This window comes from Embiotoca jacksoni, unplaced genomic scaffold (genome assembly GCF_022577435.1).
Source record: "Embiotoca jacksoni isolate LCO1_2020_lvr unplaced genomic scaffold, fEmbJac1.0.p SCAF_93, whole genome shotgun sequence".
NCBI classification, from domain to species: domain Eukaryota; kingdom Metazoa; phylum Chordata; class Actinopteri; family Embiotocidae; genus Embiotoca; species Embiotoca jacksoni.
This window is the reverse complement of record NW_027185451.1, coordinates 714,382-741,332: the sequence shown is the minus strand read 5'-3', so window position 1 is coordinate 741,332 and position 26,951 is coordinate 714,382. Positions and strand designations below refer to the sequence as shown.

Here is a 26,951-nt window from a genome sequence, read left to right as displayed (position 1 = left end):
CAGGCCGTGAGTAGGCACCCAAACTTACAGATGTATTTCAAACGCCTCGCGTGCAGGCTGTCGTTAGATGCTCCAATTTACCGATGTTTCCTAAATGCCTCCCACGCAGACGGCTGCGCACCGAGTTTTTTTTTTTTATGGGGCAGATGTACGGTGAACGCTGCGGATAACTGGCACTGATGAGATTTACGCGAATAGCGAGTCATTCTTTGATACTTGAGAGCATCTAAGCAATTTCATCGGTGCGATAAAAGCATCTAAATTCATTACGCAGCCGCGCACAGAGCAATAAGCTCTGTACGGCCTGACTTCACAGGCAATACTCATGAGTAAGAGATATTCATTACAAACCAAAAATCCAGACTTTACGCTCGGTACCAAACTATAAAGAACCCCCTTTTATTTTTTTTTCCGTTTTCTCGTGACAACTGCTGCAAAAGGTCTCGTCAAACAATTAAGACAGAAAATACATTTTTACTAAAAAAAATAACTTCTCGAAGTCCTTAACACAATAACACACGATTACCTGCATGACTGTTTAACATATTCCCATTAAACAGATACGGTTCAGGGTGAGGGAGGGGGGTGGGGTGAGGAGGGAGGGGGTGGGGGGGGGCAACGGGCTTCGTCATTTTACCTCGGTTGCTATGACGACCGCCGTCAGCCGCTCACAAAATGGGGACGTGGCGGTGGGAGGGTTAGACGCGCGTAGGTGGGAAAAATGGGGGAGGCAGCTCGAGCTTTGACTGACGGCTGTGACAGCTATGTAATCCTGTTGGTCGCGCTGTCAGGGGAAAACACACACACACACACACACACACACACACACACACACACACACACACACACACACAAGCGCAGTATTGCGTGAGGCAGGTGTGCTCGGGCTGAAGGACTGCCGGGCCGGGCTGACAGCTGACGACAACTTCCAATGACCGCACCGGAGAGCTCGAAGGTGCTCGTACGGGTGGGGTGGGGTGGGTGGGGTGGGACGCGGGCCGCGTTATTCCTGTAATTCTTATTTCACCTCGCCGCCGAGGAGCCCAACAGGAGTTTGATAATTGCGTGATTTATGGACCAATAAACAAGAGAAGGAGCTGCTAAATGCCAACTGGCTAAGAGACGGCGGTTGCGGCGATAGTACGCCGAGGGAGATCCGATATAAGCTTCCCGCAGGGAATGTTTATCCTTACTGCTCTTTATTACTCAATCACTGCCTGCTTCATCATTTTCTGACCTGTTTTTTTTTTTTTTTTTCCCCCGCAGGGGTTAAAGAGGGGGAGAAAAAGAAAAGTGTTTGTCTTATCACTTTTAATAACGGCTGCATAAATACGAGGATAAAGGATTTCCTGGAGAGTCGACTCAAATGAAATGCGCAGCGACATGTCGGCTGATAAATCGACACCGCCAACCAAATAAAAAGTCAAATTTCCGCAGCTGCCACCAAACGAGGAGCGGAGAAAAAAAAAATATCACAGGCAAACGACACCAATTTCTCAACCGATGGGCGGCCACAAAAAAAAAAAAAAAAAAAAAAAAAAAAATCACTAAAACGTGCAACTGTGACATCTTGTTTGTTTTGTTCAGTTCGAGGGTGGTGCTTTACCCTTTTTTTTTTTTTTTTTTTAAATCATAAAAACTGTCTGTTATCATTTCTTTTGTTTTATCACCGACTCATACGACAGACAGTAAGATCCTCGTGCTCTAGAGGTTCATGAAAGTTATTCTGGGAAACAGAAAAACCGGTAACTGGAGAAAAAAACAAAGCTCGCTGAAAGAAAAAGCAGGTAACCCAGAAAATGAATTCCAACGCTCAGTCACAAGGACAGAAAATAAATAAATAAATAAAAAAAAACCCTCCCCAGATTGATGACACCGAAGAGCTCGAGATCATCTGAGGTTGAGTTTTTCATTTCACTGAAAGGAAGCGCAGTGCGGCCGTCAAGAACTCCCGGCACGGCTGTAATTCTGCAAAACAGAGTCGTCCCACCGAGTGTGTGCCAAGAAAAAAAATGGGCGAACGCCTGTAGCGGAGAGGCCGTTTTTCACCGATTCCAGGAGGAAAGCGATCCTTATTCTTCGCCCTCCTTCCTGCGTGCGACCGCTTCAGAAAAAAAAAAAAAAATCAACCGGGAGAATGTAAACACGGGAAGTGATGGATGATCTTTTCTGAAGCTCTGTCTTGCAATTAGTTGTGGTTCGAGTGCTCGAAGGCCCCACTTCGACATTTTTTTTTTTGTTTTATTTTTTCTTTGATGACAAAAATTTCCTGGAGTGGATTTTTCCGGATTAGTTTTTGTCCAGCTACACAGAGATGCATTTTTTTTTTTTTTTTTTTTTTTAAATCCCCAAATGATTTGTCTGGCTTCAAATTCTTCACTTCAAAGTGGCAAAAAAGAAGAAAAAGATGATGTTGCGAGCCAATATGGAAACCTTTCAAGTTGTAAATTTGTGGAGGAAAGCGTTACTTATACGAGGTACGGCCGGGAAGTACATCGACTTTTTTATTTTTTTAAATATATTTTTTTATTTAAACGAGACACAGGACGATACGATTTACAGTTCGATGTTTCTTTCTTAAAGCCGGGATGGTGTTTGCGTCTCAAAACGTTCTGCAGCACAACTCGTCTCAGCTAACATGTGTAGCGGGTAATCAGCCGCCGTAATGAGGAATGTAGAAAAATGATGAGGAATGTAGAAAAAATGAATTAGTTTGAGAGAACACGCGAGAAAATGCACTTCCTGTCGCGCGTCGATTTTGTTGTCGATGTTGAAAACAGAAAGAAAAAAAAAAACCTACGTTTTGAATGTAAGCTATTTTTTTTTCTTATTCCTGTCTTTTAAATGACATGTTTACAGCTGTATATTTCAAAACTGTGAAGGAAACGCTGTCATTTTCGTTCCATTTCGCTGACAATCTGTTGCAATAATAATATATATATATATATATATATATATATATATATTTTTTTTTTTTAAACGGCTTTGACTTCCAAATGAAAGGTTCGCACACTTCATAGAAAATACTGAGACGTGTGTTGCCATCTGGCTTCAAAACAAAAAGGGGAATGTAAGTTTTGGTCCACGGTGCAAAAAGACCATATCAAACCTATCATTCCACTGATAAACGACGTCCTGACTGGTTCGCCTCGAGCGGTGAGTCATACGCGAAGTATGGAAGAGAGCAGCAGCACATGTAACATTTCCTCCTCGGCAAAAAAGTGAGGAAAGATGTAAAAAAAAATTGCTAAAATGCTCGGGTGACACGGTCGGACGGAAGGAAATGTAAAATAAATTTTTTTTTAAAAAAAAACAACGGGGGGAGGAACATATCGGGCTATCCGGCACGATCTTCCTCCTCCGCGGAGGATGAGGATGGGCACAGTGAGAACAGCCAGTGGCACCGAGGAGAGAGGTCACACGTGCCATGATGAATTACAGTAGCCGGGGTTTTGTCTTGGTCTGCTTGTTCTTTAATGAGTCCTCTTAAGGGGGGGGGGGGGGGGAGCGCGCCGCATGCGACAACACCACAAAAGGGAAAAAAATAAATAAAAAAAGGACACGTCAACGCTGCACCGATTCTCATCTGCTCGTTACCGTGAGTCCGCGAGTGAGCCGCTTGTTTTTTGGATGTAAGCGAGTGCAGCTCGTCTAATCTTCAAATGAGAAAACGCTAATTTGCATATTTTGTGGTTGCAGTGTAATTTGATCACAGCACTTAAGGGTGGGAAACCGCAGATTACAGGCTTTTATCAGAGGCTGCGTTATTTCAGTGTGAAAACGAGACTCGGTCGTTCAAGTACTCGACAAACAACATATAAAATACTTGCGACACTCCAAGACGTGCATGAGCCATACTGGACTGTTTGTCCGTCAACAAGCGTTTGAATTCGAGCAGGTCAGCAACACCGCGCACGGCTGTGGGAGGTGCCTGTCAAACGTGCATTAAGTTTAATAAATATTGAATGCATTAATGCAAAATAATTCAGCACAGCGTCAACCACCCACCAACCTGACTGTGACAAATACTGTGGAAAACTACAGCTTCACTCGTGACCCTACAGACAGCCGCCAACTGCACTTTATGTAGTGTAAATAAATGAATAAATACGTAGATGAATGCTTGGTTGGTGGGTTGTTTGGTTGGTTAGTGGATAGGTTGGTGGGTTGGTTTGTTGGGGGTGTTAGTAGGTTGTCAAGTTGGGTGGTGGGTTGGACAGTTGGTTGTGTGGTTGATTGGTGGGATGGTTGGTTGGTTTGGTGGTTTGGATGGTTGGTGGATTGGTTAGTTGGTTGGTGGGTTGGATGGTTGGTTGTGTGGTCGGTTGGTTGGTTGGTTGGGAGGAGTTGGTTGGTTGGTTGGACAGTTGGTTGTGTGGTTGATTGGTGGGATGGTTGGTTGGTTTGGTGGTTTGGATGGTTGGTAGGTTGATTAATGGGATGGTTGGTGGATTGGTTGGTTGGTTGGTTGGTTGGTTGGTTGGTTGGTTGGGGGGGAGGGAGGGGTTTTTTGGTTGGTTGGTTTGGTGGGTTGGTGGCTAAACTCAGCACAGCGTTACAAATGTGCCGTAAAACCAGCCGATCACAGACTTGGAGAAAGGAATCCCGATTGGCTGTTTTGGATCCAATCAGATCTCAAGAGTTCCTCATTCCAGAAGCACTGTCACATTAAATCAAGCAGCTTGTTTGATGCAGAGTCAAGATTTCTGTAAATCGTAAATTGTAAATTGCATATCGTCATAATTATATCACATAAATACCTATTTAGTTTGGTTGCCGAGCTATTTTGTTTTCATCGTATTTCCACATTTCTCGGTTGATATGTAACAACTTGGACTCTTCCTTGTTTCATTACTCTTAACTGGGCCTGCAGCACCGCTGCGGGCAATGTCCTCTCGTTTTTATTGCTGCGGTTTTTTTTTTTGTTGTTGTTTATAAGCTTTAATTAAAATTCGGTCTATTTTTCTCCTCTTTGATTTTCCTTTGCTCAAATTAACGCTTTCTCCTCAAAATACAGTTCTGTGCTTGTAGAAAATTCCAAACGCACGCTGAGGATTGTAGCACAAAAATAACAACATATGCTTGATGTACGTGCCCCTCGTGAGCATCGTTTAATGTACATTTAACTTTGAAATCTCGCTCCTGCGAGATCCTCCGACTGTGACAACGAATCCAGCCAGAGATATTTTACAAACCTCTTTCTTTGTTGTTTATCCGTTTTCTTTTGTTGCTCTTAAAGGGGATCTCATATAAATCAATTAGGCGGCTGGTTCGGACCCAATGAAGACCTCTGCCAGAGAGATTGTGCGCAAGAAGAAGTTAGCAAATGGTCAGCAGTGGAGTCAGTTAACGGCAGCGGGAGTAAATTTTTTTAATCTGGCAGTCCAAGTAGGTCCAAATCTCAAGACTTCTGAGAGTTTGTTGTGAAGCATAACAACTAAATGTGCCACACTGACTCCAGATGAGGCCAGGCGGGTTCATAGAGTGAAAAATAAAGCCCGGGATGTCACGGTATTTTGGTTCTAAACCTCCAGGAGATTTAGAGACAAGCAGCGTTCGTCTATTTTAAACTCTTATTTGGGAACACAGTAGAAGAAGGTGCAGAAATCCGACGCCTCGGAGGAGCATTTTCGAGGACCTGAGGTTGAACTGTGGACTTAGATGATCCTTTACAAATAAAAGCTCGTAGAAATCGTGCCTGGGCACGGAGCTCTGGATTTCTTGATAGGAGGAAATAAACAGACTGCTGAGGCCCTGACGCGGCTGTTGGGCGCTGATCACGCAGAGATTTCTCATCTGCTGTAGTTGCGAGACAGAGACATGCAAATTTGGATGTTGTTTGTACAACTGAAATTGACGATTTAATGGTCTTACCCAAAGGAAACACGAGTTTAAAAAAAAAAATAACAGAAGACTTCAAGGACCGAATGCTTGAAGCTCTTCAAGTATTTTAAGTGCTGTGGTCGTTTTTCAGTAGGCGAAACATTATTAGATCATTCGTTACAAAGATTCTTCAGTCGCCTTAAATGTCTTAAAATATCTTAAACTTTGAATACCTTCCAACCTCTCGTTCATGATACGACTTTTCTGCTTAAAACAAATTGCCAAATTCTGGATTTTGCAGCACCCTCTTAGAAAAAAAAAATCGTGACGCAAGTTGCACAGGATTGTGGGATTTGTTTTTGCAGGAAATGGCAAAAATGTGCAGGTCGAGGACTAAACGAAGACAACAATGGATGAGAAACGGGCTCGACAACAATCTGTCACATGGCCACGCCGAGCTATAACCGGAGGTGTGACCGCTAAAGGATTCACTTTCCCGACTGTAACTGCTAAAAGCCGCCCGCTTGGACATTGTAGTTGTGGAGGAATGCCAACTCTCTATGGATTACAAGTGTGCTGTTACTCTGTGTGTGTGTGTGTGTGTGTGTGTGTGTGTGTGTGTGTGTGTGTGTGTGTGTGTGTGCGTGTTAGAGACCTGGTTTGTGTGAAGTTGACACCCGTGAGTGCAGGCCCACGCCGTACACCCACTGCACACAACTGGTTAGAGAGAGTCAAAAAGCTAATGGACCAACAGATGAACAGACGTTTGAATCAATGCACGGATGAAGAGTTGGCCGGCGTTCAAGAGCGTCGTTATGCAACCATTTCAAACCAGCAGAAATAACTTAATTGAGTTAAACGCGCAGTACACAACAGCGCGGTGAAATGATTCAAAATTCCCTCACCTTGTAGTCACTGCATGATTTTCTAAGTTGACGAGTAGATTGTTTTGCGGCGTGAACGATCGAAACAAAGACTTTGCAAACGACCGTGTTGGAAAATTGGAGGCTTCGAAGCAGAAACTGGGACCGCTCATATTAAACTGGGTACCACTGTGATCTCCAACTCGCCTAACTGCATGAAGACGGTTGCAGAGTGAGCTGTCAACACCTGAACTTTCTCATTTTTGCACCTACGATCCGTGTCCATCTGCATGTTTACAAAAGAGTCGTCGGGCGAAACTGCGAAGACTTCACGACGATCGGAAAAGCAATCCGGAAGCTCGGTCGCCGAACAAAACTCGGCTGAAACACAGTTGTCAGCAATAATCGGGAAGTACGGAACAAGCCGATCGCAGAACTAATCAGAGCCGCGGCGGCCGACTTCAGGAGATGACGGCTCGGTCGAGTTTTGCTGCTTACACGATCTACTTCTGGAATAAAAAACCAGACCGGCGGTGGATTCAGCCTCGACACAACTCTGTGAATAAAAGAAAGCTTGATTGCTTGGAACACAAACGAAGCCTGATGAATACACCCGGTGATTGCCTGTGGATGTCCCAGCCGGTCCTGAATCTGTTTCACGACAGCGAAGCTCATCTTTGCCAGCGAATCAGCAACCAAACCAGTAGAAAACAAACCGTAGTTCCCCGTTTCCCATCCGGGAGTATCGTCGCCTCCACAGAAGGAGAAAGCCTCTTTTTTTATTTTTTTTTTTTTATTTCCGCAGCCTCGTAGTTTCTTTAGAGGACATTTCTTTAACTATTCGGTCGCACAATGTATTCATCTTCCAATGTGTGTTTCAGCGAATCACGATGCGTTTAATCGGTGGCGTATCTTGAAAACGACGACATCAGCAGTTCCGAGTGCAGACTCTGATTGGCCGTCAACGGCTCATCAGCTTTCCCTGCATTAACTGTTACTGTGCCCCAGGCCATCGGGCCAGCAGTCATGTCGGATCCTGCAGTTTGAATTATAGATTTCATTTCCATTTTCTGTTTTCAGGAAAATTGCTTCGCAAATTGCTGCTTTTTGTCTTTGTGACATTCCTATAAATTAAATGCTTTGCTGATTGATCCGGCCCTTCAGCCTTGATTTCGAACAGGGTTTCCGCACTACAATCACAGAGACACTGAAGCTTTTAGCGACACTACACGTCTTCATAAATGCATGAGCAGCGAGGGATCCCCGAAACTACGACAGATATTCGACACACACACACACACACACACACACACACACACACACACACACACACACACACAACACAATGCTTGTCTGCTGTAGGCAAGAGGTCGGTGGCGAGCTTGATCAACCCACTGGCACGTTTGTATACACTGAGCCCTGCCCCGCCCGAGGCCATCTGCTGCCCTCCCTGTAATCCAGGGGCTTGTCGCCGGTGATTAGCCGACCACTCTATCACTCCTTCGTCCCCTCCACCATCACATATTACCGGCTTATTATGTGGATACTTCCGTTGAAGTGCGGCGCGGTGCGCTCTCTTCAACTAAACTCCGTCGTGCGGGTATTTGATGCCCTACAAATCCTGATGCACTTCCTCTCTCAGCCTCTTCATTACAAATGTCAGGCCTATAACGCTGATGACGGGGCTTAAATGTGCTTAAGTGTGCTCTCTCTTAAGATTTGCCTCTTCGAATGCAATCGAACCACCTTTTTGCAGTTTCTCTTGGCATGCGCACTTTTATTGGGGCTGAGCATTACAATCAACTTGACTTTTAATACCTAATTGAAATCTTTATCTTTTAACAAATAAACAAGGGTAATGGGAATACAAAGCCGTATTGAATGACTACGCACTGTGTAAATCTTGCACTGTCACTGTCCCCTTGTGTTTACGTGCCCAAATTAGTATTTTATTTTCTGTCTATACTTTTAAGTCAGCATGGGTGGTAATGTTGGTCGGCCCGGTCGGCCAGCACAGACTGAAACATCTCATTAACTGTCGGATGGTTCCCCTCATTCCCGTGACATTTTTTACCAACATTCTTGGGCGCCCAATATCTTCGTTAAACAAACAAAATTTATCGGGTAAAATATCAGAACATCCACTTGAAATTTGTACAGACATTGAACATATCCAAAAAAAATGTGTGGATTCCAATTACTTTTCGTACTGTTGGTATTTGGGTTCTTAACTGTATTTTGATAACTTTGTCGATGCGTCATCATCAAACATCCTTCTGGTGAAATTCTGTCACGTTTTTGAGCGAACACGTAGCCTGGCTCCGCCCGACTTTTTCTCACAGCTTCGGTCTTTGCTGTGATTATAGTCTGGAAACTTCCAACAATGACGGCATTGGTAGAGTTTTGACGCACAACGTACGGTACATGGTGGTCAATGCTGATTGGTTAAAGGCTTCTCTGATAGTTTCAAAATTAACCCATTCCACGCCCATAATGATGCAATGACCGGAAACAATCCCAAATTGAAAATGACCAGACTCGTAAAGTCATGCCAGTCATTCTGGTCTGGTAACACCGGGCTACACTTGGATGATGCAGCCTAACAATTTTTGGTGTTTGCCTTAGTCTTTCTCCATGAAGTTGACATTTCCGTTTTTGAGTAAAACATTTCTGCAAGTATTGGACGGACTGCAATTCAATTTGTTATCGCCATTCGTGTCCCACTCGGGTTATGTTTAAATAAACTTTGTTAAAGCCTCATTAATGTCAAAATTATATTATTTATGATCAAATATGTGCAAAACTAATGAAATTTCCATCATCTTCTGCTGCAGTTTACATTTAGTGCCGCAAGGCTGGAATTGATAGTGAATATGGAGCTCATTGCACCTGCTCATCATCAGCATTTACTGTACACTGCCATTGTGAGCCAGTGGACTTTAGTATTTATAACAAAGCGCTAAGGCGCCTAATTACATCCACGCAGAGCTGCTGACGTGGCCGACGCTTAGTCTTGTTAATGAATACCCTTTAATCACTCGACTTCTGTATTTCTTCACTGTACAGTCAAACTAAACCGTAAGAAACCAAAGCAGAGCCGGTGAGAAGGCTGAATTATTCCACAGGCCAACACCATCAAATCAGGGATTGGGAAACACTGTCACAAACAATTACCTAAAGCCACTGTCTTGTCACTGTTGCTTAGCGCACTCGGAGGAATTACTGCACCATTTTTACTCAACCAAGAACGCATGGTCCAGAAATGAGCAGAAAATCGTTCATAAATGGGGTCGAGGCTGCAGAGCGACTTTCAGTGGAATGAAAAAAAAAAGGTAAAGTCGGTTATACAAGAGCCAAACCAACAGCAGCTCAATATTCCAGAGTAATACTCTCATGATATTCAGATTTAAAAGCTTTTGATATATCATTCCTTAACCACACTGCAGATTAGAGCTGTATTTACAGTTCATCACATGACCTAATGATGAATTAATCTTCTTGCTGAACAACAATGAGCGCTCTCCGGAGCCTGTAGTTCTTGAGCAGCTTAGCCACTGAAGAGCACAACACAACATCCAAACTACTACCAGACCAAAAAAAAAAAAAAGGAAAAAGCATTTTATGTTCACAAAGAGACTATGTAAAATAGGCCCCACAGCCGAGCGGGAAAAAACAATTGACGGCCAGTGGGAGAGATGAAGGATTAACAGCAGGGCGGCTGGATGGATGGGAGGATATTTACTTTCAAGCCTCCTCCGTCTCTTCAGCTTTATGAGAATAGCACGGGAGGCTCCTTTCAGGTAAATGTCACTGCTTTTCTTCGATGATTCCCCCTGTTACTTTCAGCCCAGTGAAGCTGGCTCGACGCCTCTCGGGGAGTCGAGGGGCCCGTTTTGAATGCCGCTCCCTGACAGCGGAAGCGTTTGGTTTCCACAATACCGGGCCTGTGATTTGTTGGCGTTTCAACTCGTGGCCGGGCGCAGATTTCGGTCCTCGTTTGTGTAGAGAGACACCGAAGGGACGTGACCTCTGCGTGAAGGGAAGACTCTGGAGGAAACCAATGAGTAAAAATGGAACGGAGTTCGTGGCGTGAATTAGTAGAAATCCCAAGCAAAATTACTCTTTGAAAGAACAGAAGTTCCTTAGTGTTCGATTAGAAATCGACTTCTTCTCCTTATTTTCTTTAACGGCAGCTGACAAACAGCTTTTAGACGCATTACCGCCACCTTCTGACAGGAGTAACGCGTTACAACCAGACCATGAGCCCAAAGAGCTCTTGAGAACAAGGCACCTGATATTTTAGGCGACTGCAGTCGTCGGATTTATTCAGTATGGGGACGTAGGCTGGATTGAATATTAATTGCTACGTTTCTCAAACTAAATTTATTGGAAGAGAAAACCAACACCACCACCAACACGAGTAGGTCAGGGTTTTATCTCATATGCTAATCCTTTTACAGCAGCACGTGTCACTTTGATTTACCGGGTCGAGGCTGATAATCAGAAAGAAAACATCCCTACAGAACATAAATCTATCACTGATCTGCTTACTCATGCCAAGCGCATCCAAAGTGCACGCATACCGTAGCGGAGCAGACACGAAGCTCCGTATAAAATATGTTATGAGCCGTTTGAATATGCTGGAATAAGGCGGCGAATCCTCTTATGTCACTCTAAATAAAGTTTTTTGGATGAAGTGTAATCTCTAATCCCACCACCCCTCCTATATCGGTAATAGCCAGGTTTTAGTGTAAGCTCGGCCATTTAGATTAAACAAACTCTGGCATCTCTTTGGCGTCTTTCTCCACTGGGATGGATTGGCAATTTAAAAAAAAAAAAAAAAAAAAAAAAAAAAAAAGGGCAGCAGCAGTCCGGAGAGTGGTGGAGAGCAGGAAGAGTAATATCTGTAAAGCCACAAAACAGATCGATGTGGGTCAAAACGTGACGCATTTCGATGCCAATGCTTTTTTTGTTTTTTTTTAAATCAAGCCCAACGTCACGCCGTTGGTAAAAGCTCGGTGTTATTTGTACCGCGGCGACACTGAGCCGCAGATCATTGCAGCGTCGAGCCTAAAAAAGTAACTATGAAAAATAACCTCCTTTTGAAAGATGCCGAAGCCAACGTGGCTTTTAACTGGTTTTTTTTTTTGTTTTTTTTTTTCAAAAACTGCCGAGTGCTCGCTCTCCCGATGGTTTACAGGGCCCGGACGCACCGCGCGCACAGTTTAGCCTCCATTTCCACTCCAACCCAACTAACTAGCAAAAACAAAAACAAAAAAAAACACAAGCAAGCTGAATCGAAATAAGACCCATTGGCACACTCGGTAATGAAAAATGAAATTCCCAAGGAAATTGTCTTAATTCATATGCATGGCCTAAATTGCCTGTTGCTAAAGTACTTCAACAGCGGCTGGCCAATTACCTACCAGACTCCTGCTCGCCTTCCGGTCCTACGCTAATTAGAGGTCGTCGAGGGTCACGTTTGTATCGCACTCGCGAAAATGAGGCGGGAATCTCCGAGGGATGTTCTCATTTTTGGATGATGCCAGTAACAAGCAACAGCTTGTCAGTCAGATACGTGTTGTTTTCTTTCTGGCTCAGTGAAAAGACAACTCACCTGACAGACAAAGCTATTTCAAGCAACGGATTTTTAGCCCGTGAAGAGACTAAATGTTCCAAACTAACATGGCTGCGATTTCTCTCGCGGCTCTTTAACGGAAAATAAAACTAGAGCACAAACTTTGTGTTTAATTAGTCCCAAAAAAAATAAAAACAATTCAATGCCACGCTTTTGTTTCCTTTCACGTCAAGGCTTCGCCTTTGAGCTCAGCTTGCTTTGGTGTTTGGTCACGACAATCGCTTCCGCTAAAAGCCTTTTTGCTGTGCAATGACCCTGACTCGCAGTGTTGAACTTATGAACCCGTCACACCGGCTCTCCCTCAATTTCCTGGACGGCCTGTTCAGCGGGTCCGCTGCAACAGCAGGTGATCGCAGGAGAGCCGCTAACAACCCCTTCGGCGAGGGTGACATCGTTCGCCGCCGGCGAGAATGTATTCGAGGCTAACAATGGCCTGTCCAGGACCCGCCTCGCCTCGCCTCGCCTCGCCTCGGCCCCCGGCGCATCGAGAGGCGACGTCGGCGGGATGCGGTGACACACAGCGGCGCGCTTCACAGCTCGAGGAAGCCACGGCGCTCCCCGATGTGCGATACCGTGCGCGGGACGACCATCTGCACGGCTTCTGGAAACCTGACAGGTCATTAAGAGACGCGGCGCTGACGAATGTACAGACACCCTCGCAGACGGAGATCTTACTGAGGTCAGCGCCATGACACGCACGGAGGAGGAGGAGGAGGAGGAGGAGGAGGAGGAAGGTATAACCCTAATGAGTAATTGAGCCGATCAAAGTTTGTGACAAATTATTGGGGAAACGAAAGAAGTCGCAGGGATCCAAAACCGGCGAGTGGGAGTCGTGCGGCGCGACGATTGTGTTGTTGTAGGCGAGAAACTCCGGAGAACTTTTGGTTTTGGAAAAGTCCCTTCGGAAACGCGAACGTCACAAAGAACCGTTTTTGCCCCCTCCTGAAGCGTCGTAAGCATCGCGAGAAACCGCCCGGACCACCGCTCACAAAAAAAAAAAACGCGTGCAACTCAGAAACCGATGACGATCAAGCGACTAAATTTGCTCCAGTTGCTCGTCAGGGTTACACCTTCCTGCCGTGATGAGCGGCAGTCCCTCGGTTTTTTTTTTTTTTTTTTTACGTTTTAAAATCCAATTCTCTTCAACAGCACTAAAAACTGAAGTCCAGCTGAGTAACAGTCGGCCTATCGGGAGCCCAATGACGCGCTCTTGTTTTACTTTTCATCTATTTTAACTTTGTGAATCCGAAAGGTCTCAAAATGTGAGCTCCCCCAACGAAACGCCAACTTTACCAGGACTTTTCTGGCATGATCCTTTCACACTTGGCATGTACACACACACACACACACGCTGAGAGACACACATACATGCCAAGTAAGTATGTTTAGACCAATTAGTGGAAGGGCGTGTGCATGTCTCAGGTGACTTAAGGACCATACGTGCTGACAAGTGTGAGTCGAGACAGCGGGTGAAATTGGATTGGCTTGACCGGAGGCCAAAAGCAAGTCGTGCGTAATCTAGAATGAAAACTAATCGGATCCCGCTGGAAGGAAAGATTACGAGCGCCGCGTTGGAGAAGAGGGTGCCAGCCGAGGACGACGCGATGAGACCGGGAAATGTCAACCCGGCGTCAACCTGTTGATGCGCATCTCAAAGCACCCCCCCCGGCCCCCCTCCCCCCCCCAAAAAAAAAATCCTTTAAGAGGTTTCAACCGCGACGTTCACTCAACTCGCAACGCTGCGTTTAAAGAAGGAGCACTTTCAGCGGGAGGACGCTCAGGAGATGGAGACGAGACTGTGTGTTTGCAGAGAGACGCCATCGCCTGCTCCGGCGGCTGTAATTGCTCGGTCCTCGGGCGGACATGTGAGGTTTTTGACAGCTGGAACCTGGCAAACCCTCGCTGCTCCAACAGCAGAGTCTAATGAAGCACGCACATTTTCACCAGAACGAGAAAGAGACACCTGCTGTCTGTCTGTCTGTGTGTGTGTGTGTGTGTGTGTGTGTGTGTGTGTGTGTGTGTGTGTGTGGTACTTAGCAGCTCTATTGCCCAGGCTACAGCAGTTAGTTGTTAGATCGATTGTCATCCTCGTGTTGCCTCTCGACTATCTTCTCTGGAATTTCATCATTTCATAGATTTTTTTTTTTTTTTTACCGTTTCCTTATTCAGACAAACCCCCCCCCCCCCCCCCCCCAAAAAAAAAAAAATGTGGATCGAAAAACAGAAAACGAGAGATGCAAAATATAGTTATGAGGCGCCAGACGGTGGGAGGAGGAGGGGGGAAGAGGGGAGCGATGAGGATGCAGAGAAGGGAGTGCACAGCTGCGAGGAAGAGAAGAGAAAATGGTGTGGAAAAATTGCATCTGAGAGGAAGACAAAAAGTCTCAGCAGGCTCTCAAACCCCCCCCCCCCCACCCCCCCCACCCCCTCCACCCCCCACCCCCGGAAAAAAAAAAAAAAAAAAAAAAACTAAACAAACTGTGGCATGCCATTATCACCACCATCATCATCATCCTCCTCACGGTCGGCTGTAATCGCTCCCGTGTTTTTTTTTTGTAGTTGTTGTTGTTGCTTCACTTATCCCACCGCCACCTTCAGAAATATCACTTGCGGTGTCTGGCACAGCCTGTTGTCTCCGCGCCTCATTTCAAATTGTATTCTCGGAGCCCCAAAAAGATAAATAAATAACTAAAAAAAAATAAAAATAAAAATATTGGAAAAAGTGAAGCGAACTGTCTCACCTTCCCAAAACAGATAGATCACAGAAAAAGGCAATAAAAGCAATGCAGGGCCTCAATTCCCCTCGCAGTTTCCGAAGAGGTGGTGGTGAGGGGGGGGGGGGGATGTATTTCAACCCAACTCATCAATATGCAAAACATCAGAGCATCGCTTGCCACAAGTATACTCTCCTCCACTGCACAAATGTGCACAAACATCATCACATTTTTTTTGGGGGGGGGGGGGGTGTTTTTCTTTTTTCTTCTTCTTCTTCTTTTAAGCTTCCATTGGCAAGAAAAAAAAAAGAAAAGTATGCAAATCTTGCACAAACATAATCACGTTTTGATGAAAAAAAAGCACCGCGATTCAAAGCAGTCAATTGCCCTCTATGTGATTTTAATACTCTGCAGGCAATTGTCAGAGCAAAGATGCACACAGAGAAAAAGAAGAAGGAAAAAAAAAAGAAAAAAGAATAAGACTCCAGGGTTGAACTCAATGAAATACTTTTTTTTTTTTTTTTTTTTTTTTTTTTTGGGTGGGGGGGAGGGGGGAGGGGGATATAGAAGTGAACAAACTCCCCAACACTGGATTACATTTCAAAGCGCAGCAGCAGCATGCAGCCGGGAGCATGTATATAGTGTGTGAGAAAAAAAAAAAAAAAGGTGGCTAGCGTGGGAAGAGAGGCGTAATCATTATGACCTACAGTCGGGTAGATGTAGGTTAAGTTAGTCTCTCTCGCTCCTTCTCTCTCTCTCTTTCTCTTTCTCTCTCTCTCTCTCTCTGCCTGCAGTGCTTTCTCTTTCTCCCAGTCTGTTCCCTGGGCTGTCTTTCCTGGGTTGTTAAATCCCCGTTCCTTTAATCTCCTTACTCAGCTACATCCTCTTTAAAGATGCAGAAACCACGGGAGAGAGAGAGAGAGAGAGAGAGAGAGAGAGAGAGAGAGAGAGAGAGAGAGAGAGAGAGAGAGAGAGAGAGAGAGACCGTGGGGGGGGTGGGGGAGGGCGTGGGCGGATAGGTGGAGGTGGAGGTGGAGGGTGGGATATGTCAACAGGGGACTTGGTGCTGAGTGAGGGCGGGGCGAGGACATGCACGAGTTTAAGGTGTGTGTGCGCGCGCGCGTGTGTGTGTGTGTGTGTGTGTGTGTGTGTGTGTGTGTGTGTGTGTGTGTGTTGGCAATTTTTTCGGTTGGTAAAATAAAAAAAAAGTTCGATGGGCGGGTGGGTGGGGGGGGGGGGGGGGTGGAGGGGGCGATGAGGAGCACTGACTTAATCTCCTTGCTTTACTTTCTAATTGAGAATTAAGCCAAGTCAAGAGATAAGGTCAATTAATTCATGCCTTCAAGGAGCCTTCCTGGATACCCCCCCCCCCCACCACACACACACACACACACACACACACACACCACCCCCCCCCCCAAAAAAAGTGTCTATCATCAGTCATCGTCTCTTTTATGCTGTAAAAAATAATAATAAAAAAATCCCAGAACCTTGAGAGGAGGAGGGGGTCGGTGTGGGGGGGGGGGGGGGCTAGATCCCCCTCATCTGGTCGGCGTGCTTTCCTTACGCATGTCAAGCGTGATAATACAACACTCTGGTTTTTTTTTTTTTGGTTTCTTTTTTTTTGACTCTTTGCCTAATATCCTTTCCTCTGATAAGACAGTTTAATGCAACCCGAAGCAAACATGTGCAGAGGATAACTGTAAACCGCCTCGTCAACTGTACACGCATACGCACGCGCGCACGCGCACGCACACGCACACGCATAAAGCTGGCAGAATCAGCTCGGATTTCAACGCAATCAAAACCAACCACGCTGCTTTTCCCTTCAACCGAGCACGAGCGAGGCGGCTCCTATCAATCATGTCGCACGCCGGCGGTATTTCAATAACGGTGCATCACCTGAGACTCGGTGTGGGGGGAGGAGGGGGGTGGAGGAGGAGGAGGAGGAGGGGGTGAAAAGTAATCCATCGGAAAAATAAATAAAAAAATATACGGATCGCGGGTCTGTCCTGCGCGACGCACCGAGACGATTTCTGGGTCATCTTTCAAAGCGCGCGCGATCTTTGAAGTTTTTTTTTTTTTCTTTTTGTTCTTTTGCAGAGAGTCGCATACACCTCAAATAAGAAATGTATGAGACAAAGTGTGTAGTGTGTGTGTAGTGTGTGTGTGTGTGTGTGTGTGTGTGTGTGTGTGTGTGTGTGTGTGTGTGTGTGTGTGTGTGTGTGTGTGTGTGTGTGTGTGTGTGTGTGTGTAAGGCGTCGGTAGGATCAGTCAATTAAGCAGGAAACCATGTCTGTGCTGTAAAGCCAGAGATATTTTTTGTATTTTGTTTTGTTTTGTTTTATTCTCACTGCACTGATTTTAATTTAATTTTATTTAATTTTATTTATTTTTTAAACGTTCCTTAAGTTGCCCCGCGACTGGAAAACAACGTATGATATCGATCTCGACTGTTGCTTGTCGGGAGGTCACCACACCATCCGTCAGCCAACAGTACACGTATGTAAAAAGATTAAATCTAATCTGTAATAAAGAGGGGAGGAGGTGGAGGAGGTGGAGGTGGGGGGGTGGGGGCAGCAGTTTTTACCTGTTTCCCAGAAGTAGACTGACTTCCAGTCGTCTGTCTGCGCGTGAACCTTCCAGAAGCAACACAGAAACAGCAGCGATGTCACCAAAAGGTGTCCGCTGCTGCTCCCCTCTGTCCTCCTCCGGAGGGTCCCTCCCGCACCCCTCCACCTCGGCCCCATGGTCCGCCACAGGATGCAAGAACAAAAAAAAAAGAAGAAGAAAAAAAAAAAAAGAAGTAAATCCACTCAGTTCGGGTGTGAAAAATTAAAAATCACCAAAAAAAAAAAAAATTAAAAAAAATTAAAAAAAAAAAAAAAAAAAAAAGGTGGGCGAGAAACAACAAAATTAAAAATTAAAAAAAAACAACAACAACAGCACTACTCCGTGAAGGCAGCGAGAAGTGAAGCGAGAGAGCGGCGGTCCTCCTCCTCCTCCTCCTCTCTCTCTCTTCTTTTTGCAGGAGTTGAGGGGCTCCTGGTCTCGTGAAGGTTAAGCGGAGGTGTATATAGTTTCTCCACCACTACACACGCACACACCCACCGCACCCCCTCCCCTCCCCTCTTTTTTTTAACTTGGCAGGATGGTCCCGGAGGGGGAGAGGCCTGTCAGTGGATGGCTCCGGGCTTCCTCCGACCATCGGCGGCGTCCTCCTCCGTCCACGCAGCGTCGTCGTCGGCTGGTGGGGGCGGTGGTGGCGGTGGTGGTGGTGGTGGTGCTGCTCGCTTGCCGCTCGTCCTTCGGGCTGCGGAGCGGTTGTCAGCGGGGCGAGTTGTCTGCAGTGTTGTTCGCTCCCCCTCTCTCTCTCTCTCTCTCTCGCTCCCTCGCGCGCGCTCTCGCTCGCTCCTGTGCTCCTCTCCCTCCCCGCACGCGCTCTCTCTTTCTCTACTCCCGTGGGTGTTTTTTTTTTTGTTTTTTTTTTTATTCCTTTCTATTTCCCTGCCCTCATTGTCTCTCCATCTCATTTGTCTCCCCTTTATTTATTTTTTTTATAGATATGTATTACAACACTCTGCATCCATAAACACGCTCACTTCTGACTTTCTCTAGCTCCCCTCTCCTTTTTATTTTTATTTTTTTTGTTGTTTTCCTCCAGCCTGGGGCATGAGGACGGATACCCTCCTCCTCCTCCTCCTCCTCCTCCTCCTCCACCAGTCGTGAGTGGATACCAGCAAGGGGCTGCACGCTGGTCTGAGGAGCTCCCATAGACGCCGCTCCCGGGATCAGAGGCAAGAGAAGAGACAAGCGAAAGGGCTTAATGCAGAGCTCGGGAAAAAGTAGAGGTGGTGAGGGGGGGGGGGAGGGGGTGCAAAAAAACACTAAAGCAGCTAGGGAGAAAGAGGAGGATGATGATGAAGGGAATAGGGGGTTGTGTGTGTGTGGGGGGGGTGATTTACACTCGTGTAGGAAAGGGGAGGGAGGGGGGAGTGGTTGGGTGTGATAGTGAAATGAGGGATGATGGAAAAGTGCAAACGAGAGCTTACAGTAAGATTTCCATTAAAGACTCCGGTTACAGGAGCTGCGAGGCAACAGGAAACGGAAGAAGTTGACAGAATTGGAGACTGTAAGGTGTTTGTGTTTCATACAACAAACGAGCTGGAGGGAGTGGGAGGAGCTTGTTTATTCTATATGTTTATTTAAAAAACAAAAAATTAAAATAAATGTCCTCAGTAGGTTGGAATTTGAGGCCATTTAATGTCAGAGCGGTATTAAAAAATAAAAAAATAAAAAAAAACATTGTGCACTCATACCAACTACCAAGACAAAGAAAAGAGCGCCACCATGAGGAAGTTCAGCGACAGAAAGCTCCGGGGGAAACGACACTTTAACGTATGTTGACAGCACGGTGACAAATATATCAGTGGAAGTCCACATTACTGATTTTGATTATGCTGCCGTTTGGCTTTTCTTTTTGGGAGGAGGGAGTAAAGAAACGTGTAATTTTGATGGATAGGATACGTATCAGTTTTTAAGGGTTTAAACAATCAAAATCAGGTTTGTTTTTTTTCCGCCGGGTAAGATTACACACAAAAGGAATTTGACCGCAGGTGTAAATATACAAACAAAGAAACAGACATAAATAGACAGATACAAATTGGGCATTTGTGCATAGACTTGTGTGCAAGGAGGAGGGTTATGTGCAGAGGGGACTCTGCCCGGACAGACTTTAAAGACAAATATCAAGTTTATTTCTAGCTGTATCTTCAAACCATTTACTTTTTGATTTAAGTAAAAATGGCTGCAACGTTGAGGGCCAATTTTCGGCACACTTCGGACGTACCGAAGGAAGCAAACCGATGTGTCGTTTAATCGACCTTGAAGAATGAAATATATCAAGTCACGCAGACGAAGGACCGGCTCATTACTGATTTTTCTCTTTTTCATGTGACTCGTTGACACTCAGAAAAGTCAGGGTACCTTTAAAGTGTAACGCATCAATCCACAAAGAGATTACACTGAAAGGAACAACAGGAATCGAGGCTGGCGACGAAGAGGTGGAAATACTTTGACGTCGAAGACCAAGCGCGCAGGGTATCGGTATCCGGCGAGTTGCAATCGGCAAGACCTCTTCGCTCGATACCGATAAATCCTACAAACTGGTCCTTTAATGTTCCTCCGCCGACTGCGTGACCAAGCGAAGGTCGCGTCAGGCCATCTGACTGGCAGGCTTTGACTTTTGGCCGAGTCAGCCTGTCACGCTGCATTTTAGCCGGGCTTTGCTCGGACCGGCCGATCTGAAGGGAAGCCTGGTTACAGACAGATTTACCGCAGACTAAAAAGAGGCCAATATATCTTTGGAGTGTTTAATCGGAACAACAACAAAAACAACAACAACAACAACCAAAACAGAAGCCAGTGGCTCCCGGCACGGATTATTATTTCTAAAGCCTGGATAAACTATAAACTCCTTTTTATGTGGAAGACAAAAAAAAAAAAAAACCCGGAGCAGTCGTTCTGTCAAGGAGCTAACAAGCTACAAGACCAAACAAAACCCTGTCATCGGTCTGAGAGGTGCGTCGGCCAATCAGAAGAGAGGGTCGTCGCTATCAACGCGCCTTCAAGATTCAGGCACAAATCAGCCTGAGCTCCTGAAAGACACTTAAAAGAGGAGATTTAAAACTAAACTGAGGCGCTTAATGGGTCTTAAAACCTTAAAAAAAATATCTTTCTTTGGAAATAAAGGGTGCAAATAAAATCCCAGAAAAAGTGGAAAATATGGGACCTTTAAAGATTCAGGAAGATCCCGCGTGATTGTATGAAGCACAAAGGCGTTTATCGTACTCCCATTTCTTAAGATCACCGGTCCATATTTCTGTCCTCCTGTACGACTTCACAGCATAACAATAGAGTTAAACGTGGCAGCTAATGACGTAGTGTCTGGATGTCACTGCCTGTAAGATTAAATGTCAACCGTGAGCAGAGCTCCGGAGTCAGACGGACAGATAGAGAAAAATACAGATAAGATGTGCGTGAAACTGGCGAGCCGAAAAAAAAATTCCCCAGCAGCCGCCGCCGCCGCCTAAATACCGACGGGCTCGTCTTCTTCAGTCGGTGACGAACGAGTCGACTCTGCAAATCAGATTTGCCGTTCGTCTAATTGCAGACTGAGAACATCCTTCAATCTAAAAAAAAAATAAATAAATCAAAAATCAAATTTGAAAAGTCGTGAAATAGGAGAAGACACCATCTCCGGCAGACAGACAAAAAAAAAAAAAAAGGAAACCAGCTTTTTGAAAGACATTAAATAAAGATGGCGTGACAACAACTGTCCTTCAAATGTATGAAAACACCGAGTCACTTCAACCGGCTGTCCTTCTTCAACACCTCGGATCGAATGATTGACTTCCATTCAGTCACTCATTTACCCTTATTTATTTATTAGTTTATTCTGTACATACGTATGACCGTAACTGAATATGTTGACGAGGTGTATTTTAAAAAAAAAATAAATAAATAAAATCTGCACCCACGCACCACATCCGCTTCTGTGCATATTTATGGCCATCTGCAGGCTCGTTAAATTTATTCACGTGTTTTAGCATCATGCAATTTGCCGCAGATTTGCGTGTAAGCTGTTCTCATACTGCAACCTGTACGGTAGTGGTTTCATCATTTCATACTGTGTATGTACGGATAGTTATTCATTTAATTAATGGACTTGTGTTATAGGCCGATAGATTTTCTCGGTTTAATTTTGTTGCATTTTATTTCACGTCATTATCTCCCATTTTTCTTTTTTAGATTTTAGGCTTCTTTAGTCATTAAGTAAAAAAATTTTTTGCGCTACTTCAATTTATTTGATCAAAAACATAAAAGCAGAATTATACAAGTAGTTCCAACGCTGCGATCTGATTGGTCAACGACGATGGTTTGCGACGTTCTCAAATCACCATGACGACACACCCTGCTCGTCACTAGCAATGTCACTCCGCCCGTATTTTTGAGAAACCATCTTTAGAAAGCAAATAAAACGGGCCGGATCTCGTCTCTGTCGCTAGGGTCGTTGCTAAGGGGCCGGGCTACTTCCTGGAGTGGTAAACACTGCATACGTTACATTCGCTTCCGGTGACGCGACTGATTGTTTTCCAGGTGTTAGTCGTGCACCACGTGTGTTGCCGTGGAAACGGAGATCGTACAAACAAAAAGTTTTGTACTTTGAGAGCAAACAGCCCCCACGAGTTTTTGGTTTCATTTAGTTTGGTAACTTAATCGCATTATCACACTCGCGGGTGACGTACAAACGTCATTATTTGCACGACAGATTCGCGGTCAGGACTGAAGCGCTCGCGCGAATATTTGAGTATTTCAATCGTAATTATCACGTAAAAAAAAAAATCGATTAGTATATGTGACTCTTCCTTATTTCCCCTGTTTTTTACCGGCGTCTGGTTTCCGTCACGCCGCTAGGTTTGCTGGTTACTTTCAAGACATTCAGCGACACCAAGCGGCTACTGCACGCCCGCTGCGTCACGGGAAACAAATGTCCTTCAAAATAAAAGCCCAGCAGCAGAAGTTCTGTAGACTTCAAAAGAAAAGAGTGTTTTTTTTGGGGGGGGGGGGTTTAACCCTTAAGTTTTTTTTTTCCCCCTGGTTATCATTCAAGCTTCTTTATAGGTTACTGTTATTTCATTGGTCATTAAGCCATTTATTTCTTAAGGTTATGTTTTAATGATCCAGCGTGTTTCTGTATGTATTTGTTCCTCTATTCCTCTGAAGAAAGAGCAAGATGATCTGACAACAGTCTTTAAGCACTGAGGCCGCATCGTGTCTCTATTTTACAGAGCAGCCTGAAATCTGCCTTGTAAGTGTTCCCCTTTTTTCTTTTGCTGACAGAGAGCGAAAAAGCGAGAACATTTAAATATGGTCACCCCGATAAGATTCGATTTAAGCAAATAGGACCGCGTTTTTATAATTAACCTCATTAGGTGATTACTGTGTTTTTATAATTAAATATCCACCGTCTGATAAACCGCAGAGCGCCACGTTTTTTTTGGAAATGCTCAATGCTCATTTTCATCATATACGAAAAAGAAAAGCAGCAGCACTCTGTTGTACTTTTTTTTTTGGGGGGGGGGGAGTGACAATGTCAGCAACAATCATCAGATTATCAAAATATTTGATGAACCAAAACAAAAAAAAACTAATTTTGTGATTACTTTCTTTCTAAAATTAAAAACCCTCCATCTCATAAACCGAGTCATCACAACAAATTAGTCATTCTAAAATGGCAGCAGATAAAAGAGTCTTTGTTGTCTTTCAGATATTGAATATACAAATATGTCACGAGCTGATATTAAAGATATTAATATCAGCTCGTGACATTTTCCTAAAATAAGTAGGGCTCTTGTGAACCGATGATTAAAGCTGATTCTCCGGATGCGGTGCTTGAAGGTGGTTTTAACAGACGAAAGCTCTGCAGCTGAGCAGATGATTGACATCCGGACTTTATTATTATTATCATTGTGGATTTGGGTTTATGTTTCTGCGCACAGACAGGATGTAGTTATTGGCTAACAACAACAACAACAACAACAACAACAACAAATAGTGTATTTAGGTTATGCAAATAAGTCTTCCTGCTGCTGAGAACCCTTTGCAGAATCGTCCTACATCATTTTTCCATTGAAACCGAGTACACACGGTTTAAAATGGTTTCCAAGCAAAGCAAGATGCCTCCTATTGGACGTAGCAGTCATGCGGGACATTATTCATACGCTCATTGTAACTTTAGCACGCTCTTCGTTTTGGCATTCGACGAGCTTAATGCCAATAAAATCCGAACCGTAATGACTACGAACGGTGAGTTTTGTGCAGCTAAAAAGTACATGATTTAAGTAATACACGTAATATTACTTTGGCCTACTTCTTATCTACGAAGAATTATGGTATTGTCTTTGGGCTGCCAGTCGAGATGAGAGATCGAGGCACCGACGAGACATTTTTTTTTTTTTAAATTGTCAAGATGATTATTTTTGACAATAAATGGTTCGGCGTTTCGGACCAATTGTAGAAAGTTGGGGCAGCCCTTTGAAGCTGAGTCTCGGGGAGGATGACTCACGACGCGTTGCCACGGCGACGCTTTGAATTGTCAACTCGTAACATACCCTTGCATCGCATGGTGGGGTGGGGTGGGGGGGGGGTTGCCTTATGGAATCGGTGACCACGCCGCGGTACAAGGAGGCACAGGGGGCCATGACTGGACCACTTGTGACACAATGAGAGCAGCGTTGCTCCGCCCAGCTGCAGCAGAGATCAGAGCTCCGGGACACTATTTCTAAACTTTAAGCTAGATTTACTTTGCACAGTGAATAGGACGCCGGAGCCGAAGACAAAACACAATAATGAAATGCAATAACAGAAAATCGATGGGAGTTTATACCCACCTCTGGCAGTTTACTACGCGGCACCGCTCTGTTCTCATTCTTCATAAAAACTTGCAGCAAATTGGATTAACAGCTGAATGAGCGTCTCTCCGTCGGCAAACACAAACTGAAGATGATTTTTTTTTTTTTTTTTTTTATGTTTGGAGGGGGGGGGAAGCAATAAAAACTGTCTTTGCTTTTATTTAGTCAGAATTAAATAGGTTTGTGAATCTACTCGTCGGGTTAAAAAATAAAAATGCTGTTTATTATTTATACAGTTTTACTTTGTTTGTGAGTTTCATTGTGTTTTATGTGAATGAGCCATATCTACAGAGTTGTGAGGCGCCAAAAGCTCCGATCTTATCGCTCCACGCACGAATGCGACAAAAGGTCAGCCCGAGGGGGGAGTGAGGACAATAATATCCCTGTGAGGGGAGTTTGGACTCACGGTGCATTCATGAGCAGCTGGGAAGTGGGAAAGTTCACTTTTTCCGAGTGTCACGCGTTGGTTTGCGATCCGCCGCTCCGGAGCCTCGAGTTCGGATTTTGGCCGCCGCCATTTTGCTAATTTGGAGCCAGAAGTGACCATATTTGGACGAGCTGGGGGAGGAGCCAGTGGTGGATCTGACTCTAACTCTAATTGGGAGCCCAAAGACAATAAGTCCCGCCCACCAACAGCAGAAACCTGACTGCACCACAGGCCTGTCAATCAAACAGACCCCACCCACAATCCCCTTCGAAAAACACCACTTTTTGAGGCCTAATATCTGATTGATAATGTGATTATTTTCAGAAGCTCCACAAGAAAACTAATCAGAAGGAGTGACTTTCAGAAATGTCGCCATCATATCTTGTGGAAAAATTTTTTTGATCGACTTTGTATTTCATTAGAGAAGTTGAATGGGAGTCTATGGAGCCAGAGGCTTTTCGGTGCCAACCCCTAGTGGCCCTCGGTAGTATTGCAGTTTAAGGCACTCCCTCATTGGCACTACAGTCTACGGTTGATTCGCTGTCACGGCGTACTGGAACTTAGTGGTACTATCGGTAACACCCCTGTGCTTTCCCTTCAACGACAAGTCAAAATGTCTGCTCTGAAAAAAAAATACAAATAAAAAAAGCTCTATTCCCAGCGAGGCTGAACGCACCATCAGAGCCATCGGGTGAGAGATTGTCGAAGCTTGAAAAATGCTAAAAAATGAACAACGGCGGCAAAGACAGCAGTTACAGAAAGCGATTGCTTCCCCAGACAGCTGAGAATCTTCCACCTTATAAATCAAGCGCTGACATCTAATTTGATCATCTCCAGCAGCGTGCGGTTCTTAACAGTCTCAGCATGCTTTCACAAGTCTTCTGTCGAAGTTTCTGTTGGCTCATTGCTCTTTTTTTTTGTTTGTTTGTTTTGTTTTTCTGCAAGATTTATTTATTTAAATTTTTTTGTAAACTTCCCACCACGGTGTATATTCTCCGTAAGAGGATCGCGGTCAACGTCGCACGTCCCAGAAAGCACGAAGGGAACCGCACAGACGTCCGTCCGGCAAAGCAAACCCAGCGCAGAGAGTTTGCGGAGATAAGACGCGAAGCCTCTGCCGAGGAAGTGAGGGAATGCGGCAGGACTCGCGCGTTGAATTAAACATGAATTCAACAGCATCTAAAGCGCTTTGTTTTGACAGCGGATGCAGTCGCTGTTTATATGATATAGTCACAGACTGTTCTGTAAAGCTGCGTCATTTTTTTTGATTTTTTTTTTTTTGGAACTTTTAGCTCCACGGTTCTCCAAGTTCAATAAATACATAAAAGATTAGAACTAAAATATTTCTGTGATGTGCAGCGTGATTATTATCACAGGAAGTGATGGCATATTTATTCCTTTATCAGATAACGCTTAAAGGAAAATGTCTTGCATCTTTTTTCTAATTCCCGCAATTTTACGCAATAAACTCACTTAAAACTCTGCAAATCACATCGCGATTAATGAGAAAATCATTCACAAAAAAAAAAATCAAGTTAAGACGTGAATTTTTTTTTTTTTATCTTGAAGCATTCAGCAAAGTAAATCTAAACAAATCTGAACAACAACTGCTGCCAACAGAAATGTATCTGCACATTAAGTATGCATAAGAAACACCAACATCTTGCTTTTTAACACAAAGACGAAACGATTGTTTTACAGTTTGTTTGCAGTTACAGTCAACAACTACAAGTCCCCTCGGGCAACATCAAAAATAGATTTGAAGGCAAACAGACTCCCGCCGACAGATCTAACACTTCGTTCTGCAGCAGGAGGGAGGGAAGGAAGGTTGGTTTGATTCGTTCACCGCGACTTTATGGAATTGATTAAATGCTGCATACGGTGAAATGATCCCCATACATCTTTCCGTCAGACAAAAGCTGCAGGAGTAATTGCCCTGGAGTAGTACCAATAAGCACTGAAGTCACTTGGGAAAAATCGCACGTTAGTATCAGTGCTGATTGCGTTTTTTAA

General features: G+C 44.6%; 1 protein-coding gene across 1 annotated transcript in view; it reads right to left on the bottom strand.

Moving 5' to 3' along the window:
* The window catches only part of LOC138193736 (thrombospondin type-1 domain-containing protein 7A-like), a 152,803-nt gene extending 134,081 nt beyond the window's left edge, over positions 1 to 18,722 (bottom strand). Inside the window, exon 1 of the mRNA XM_069141934.1 lies at positions 17,629 to 18,722. Coding sequence (XP_068998035.1) covers positions 17,629 to 17,788 — 160 coding nt within the window. The 5' untranslated portion in view covers positions 17,789 to 18,722. The remainder of the gene's footprint in view (positions 1 to 17,628) is intronic.
* Between the last annotated feature and the right edge of the window lie 8,229 nt (positions 18,723 to 26,951).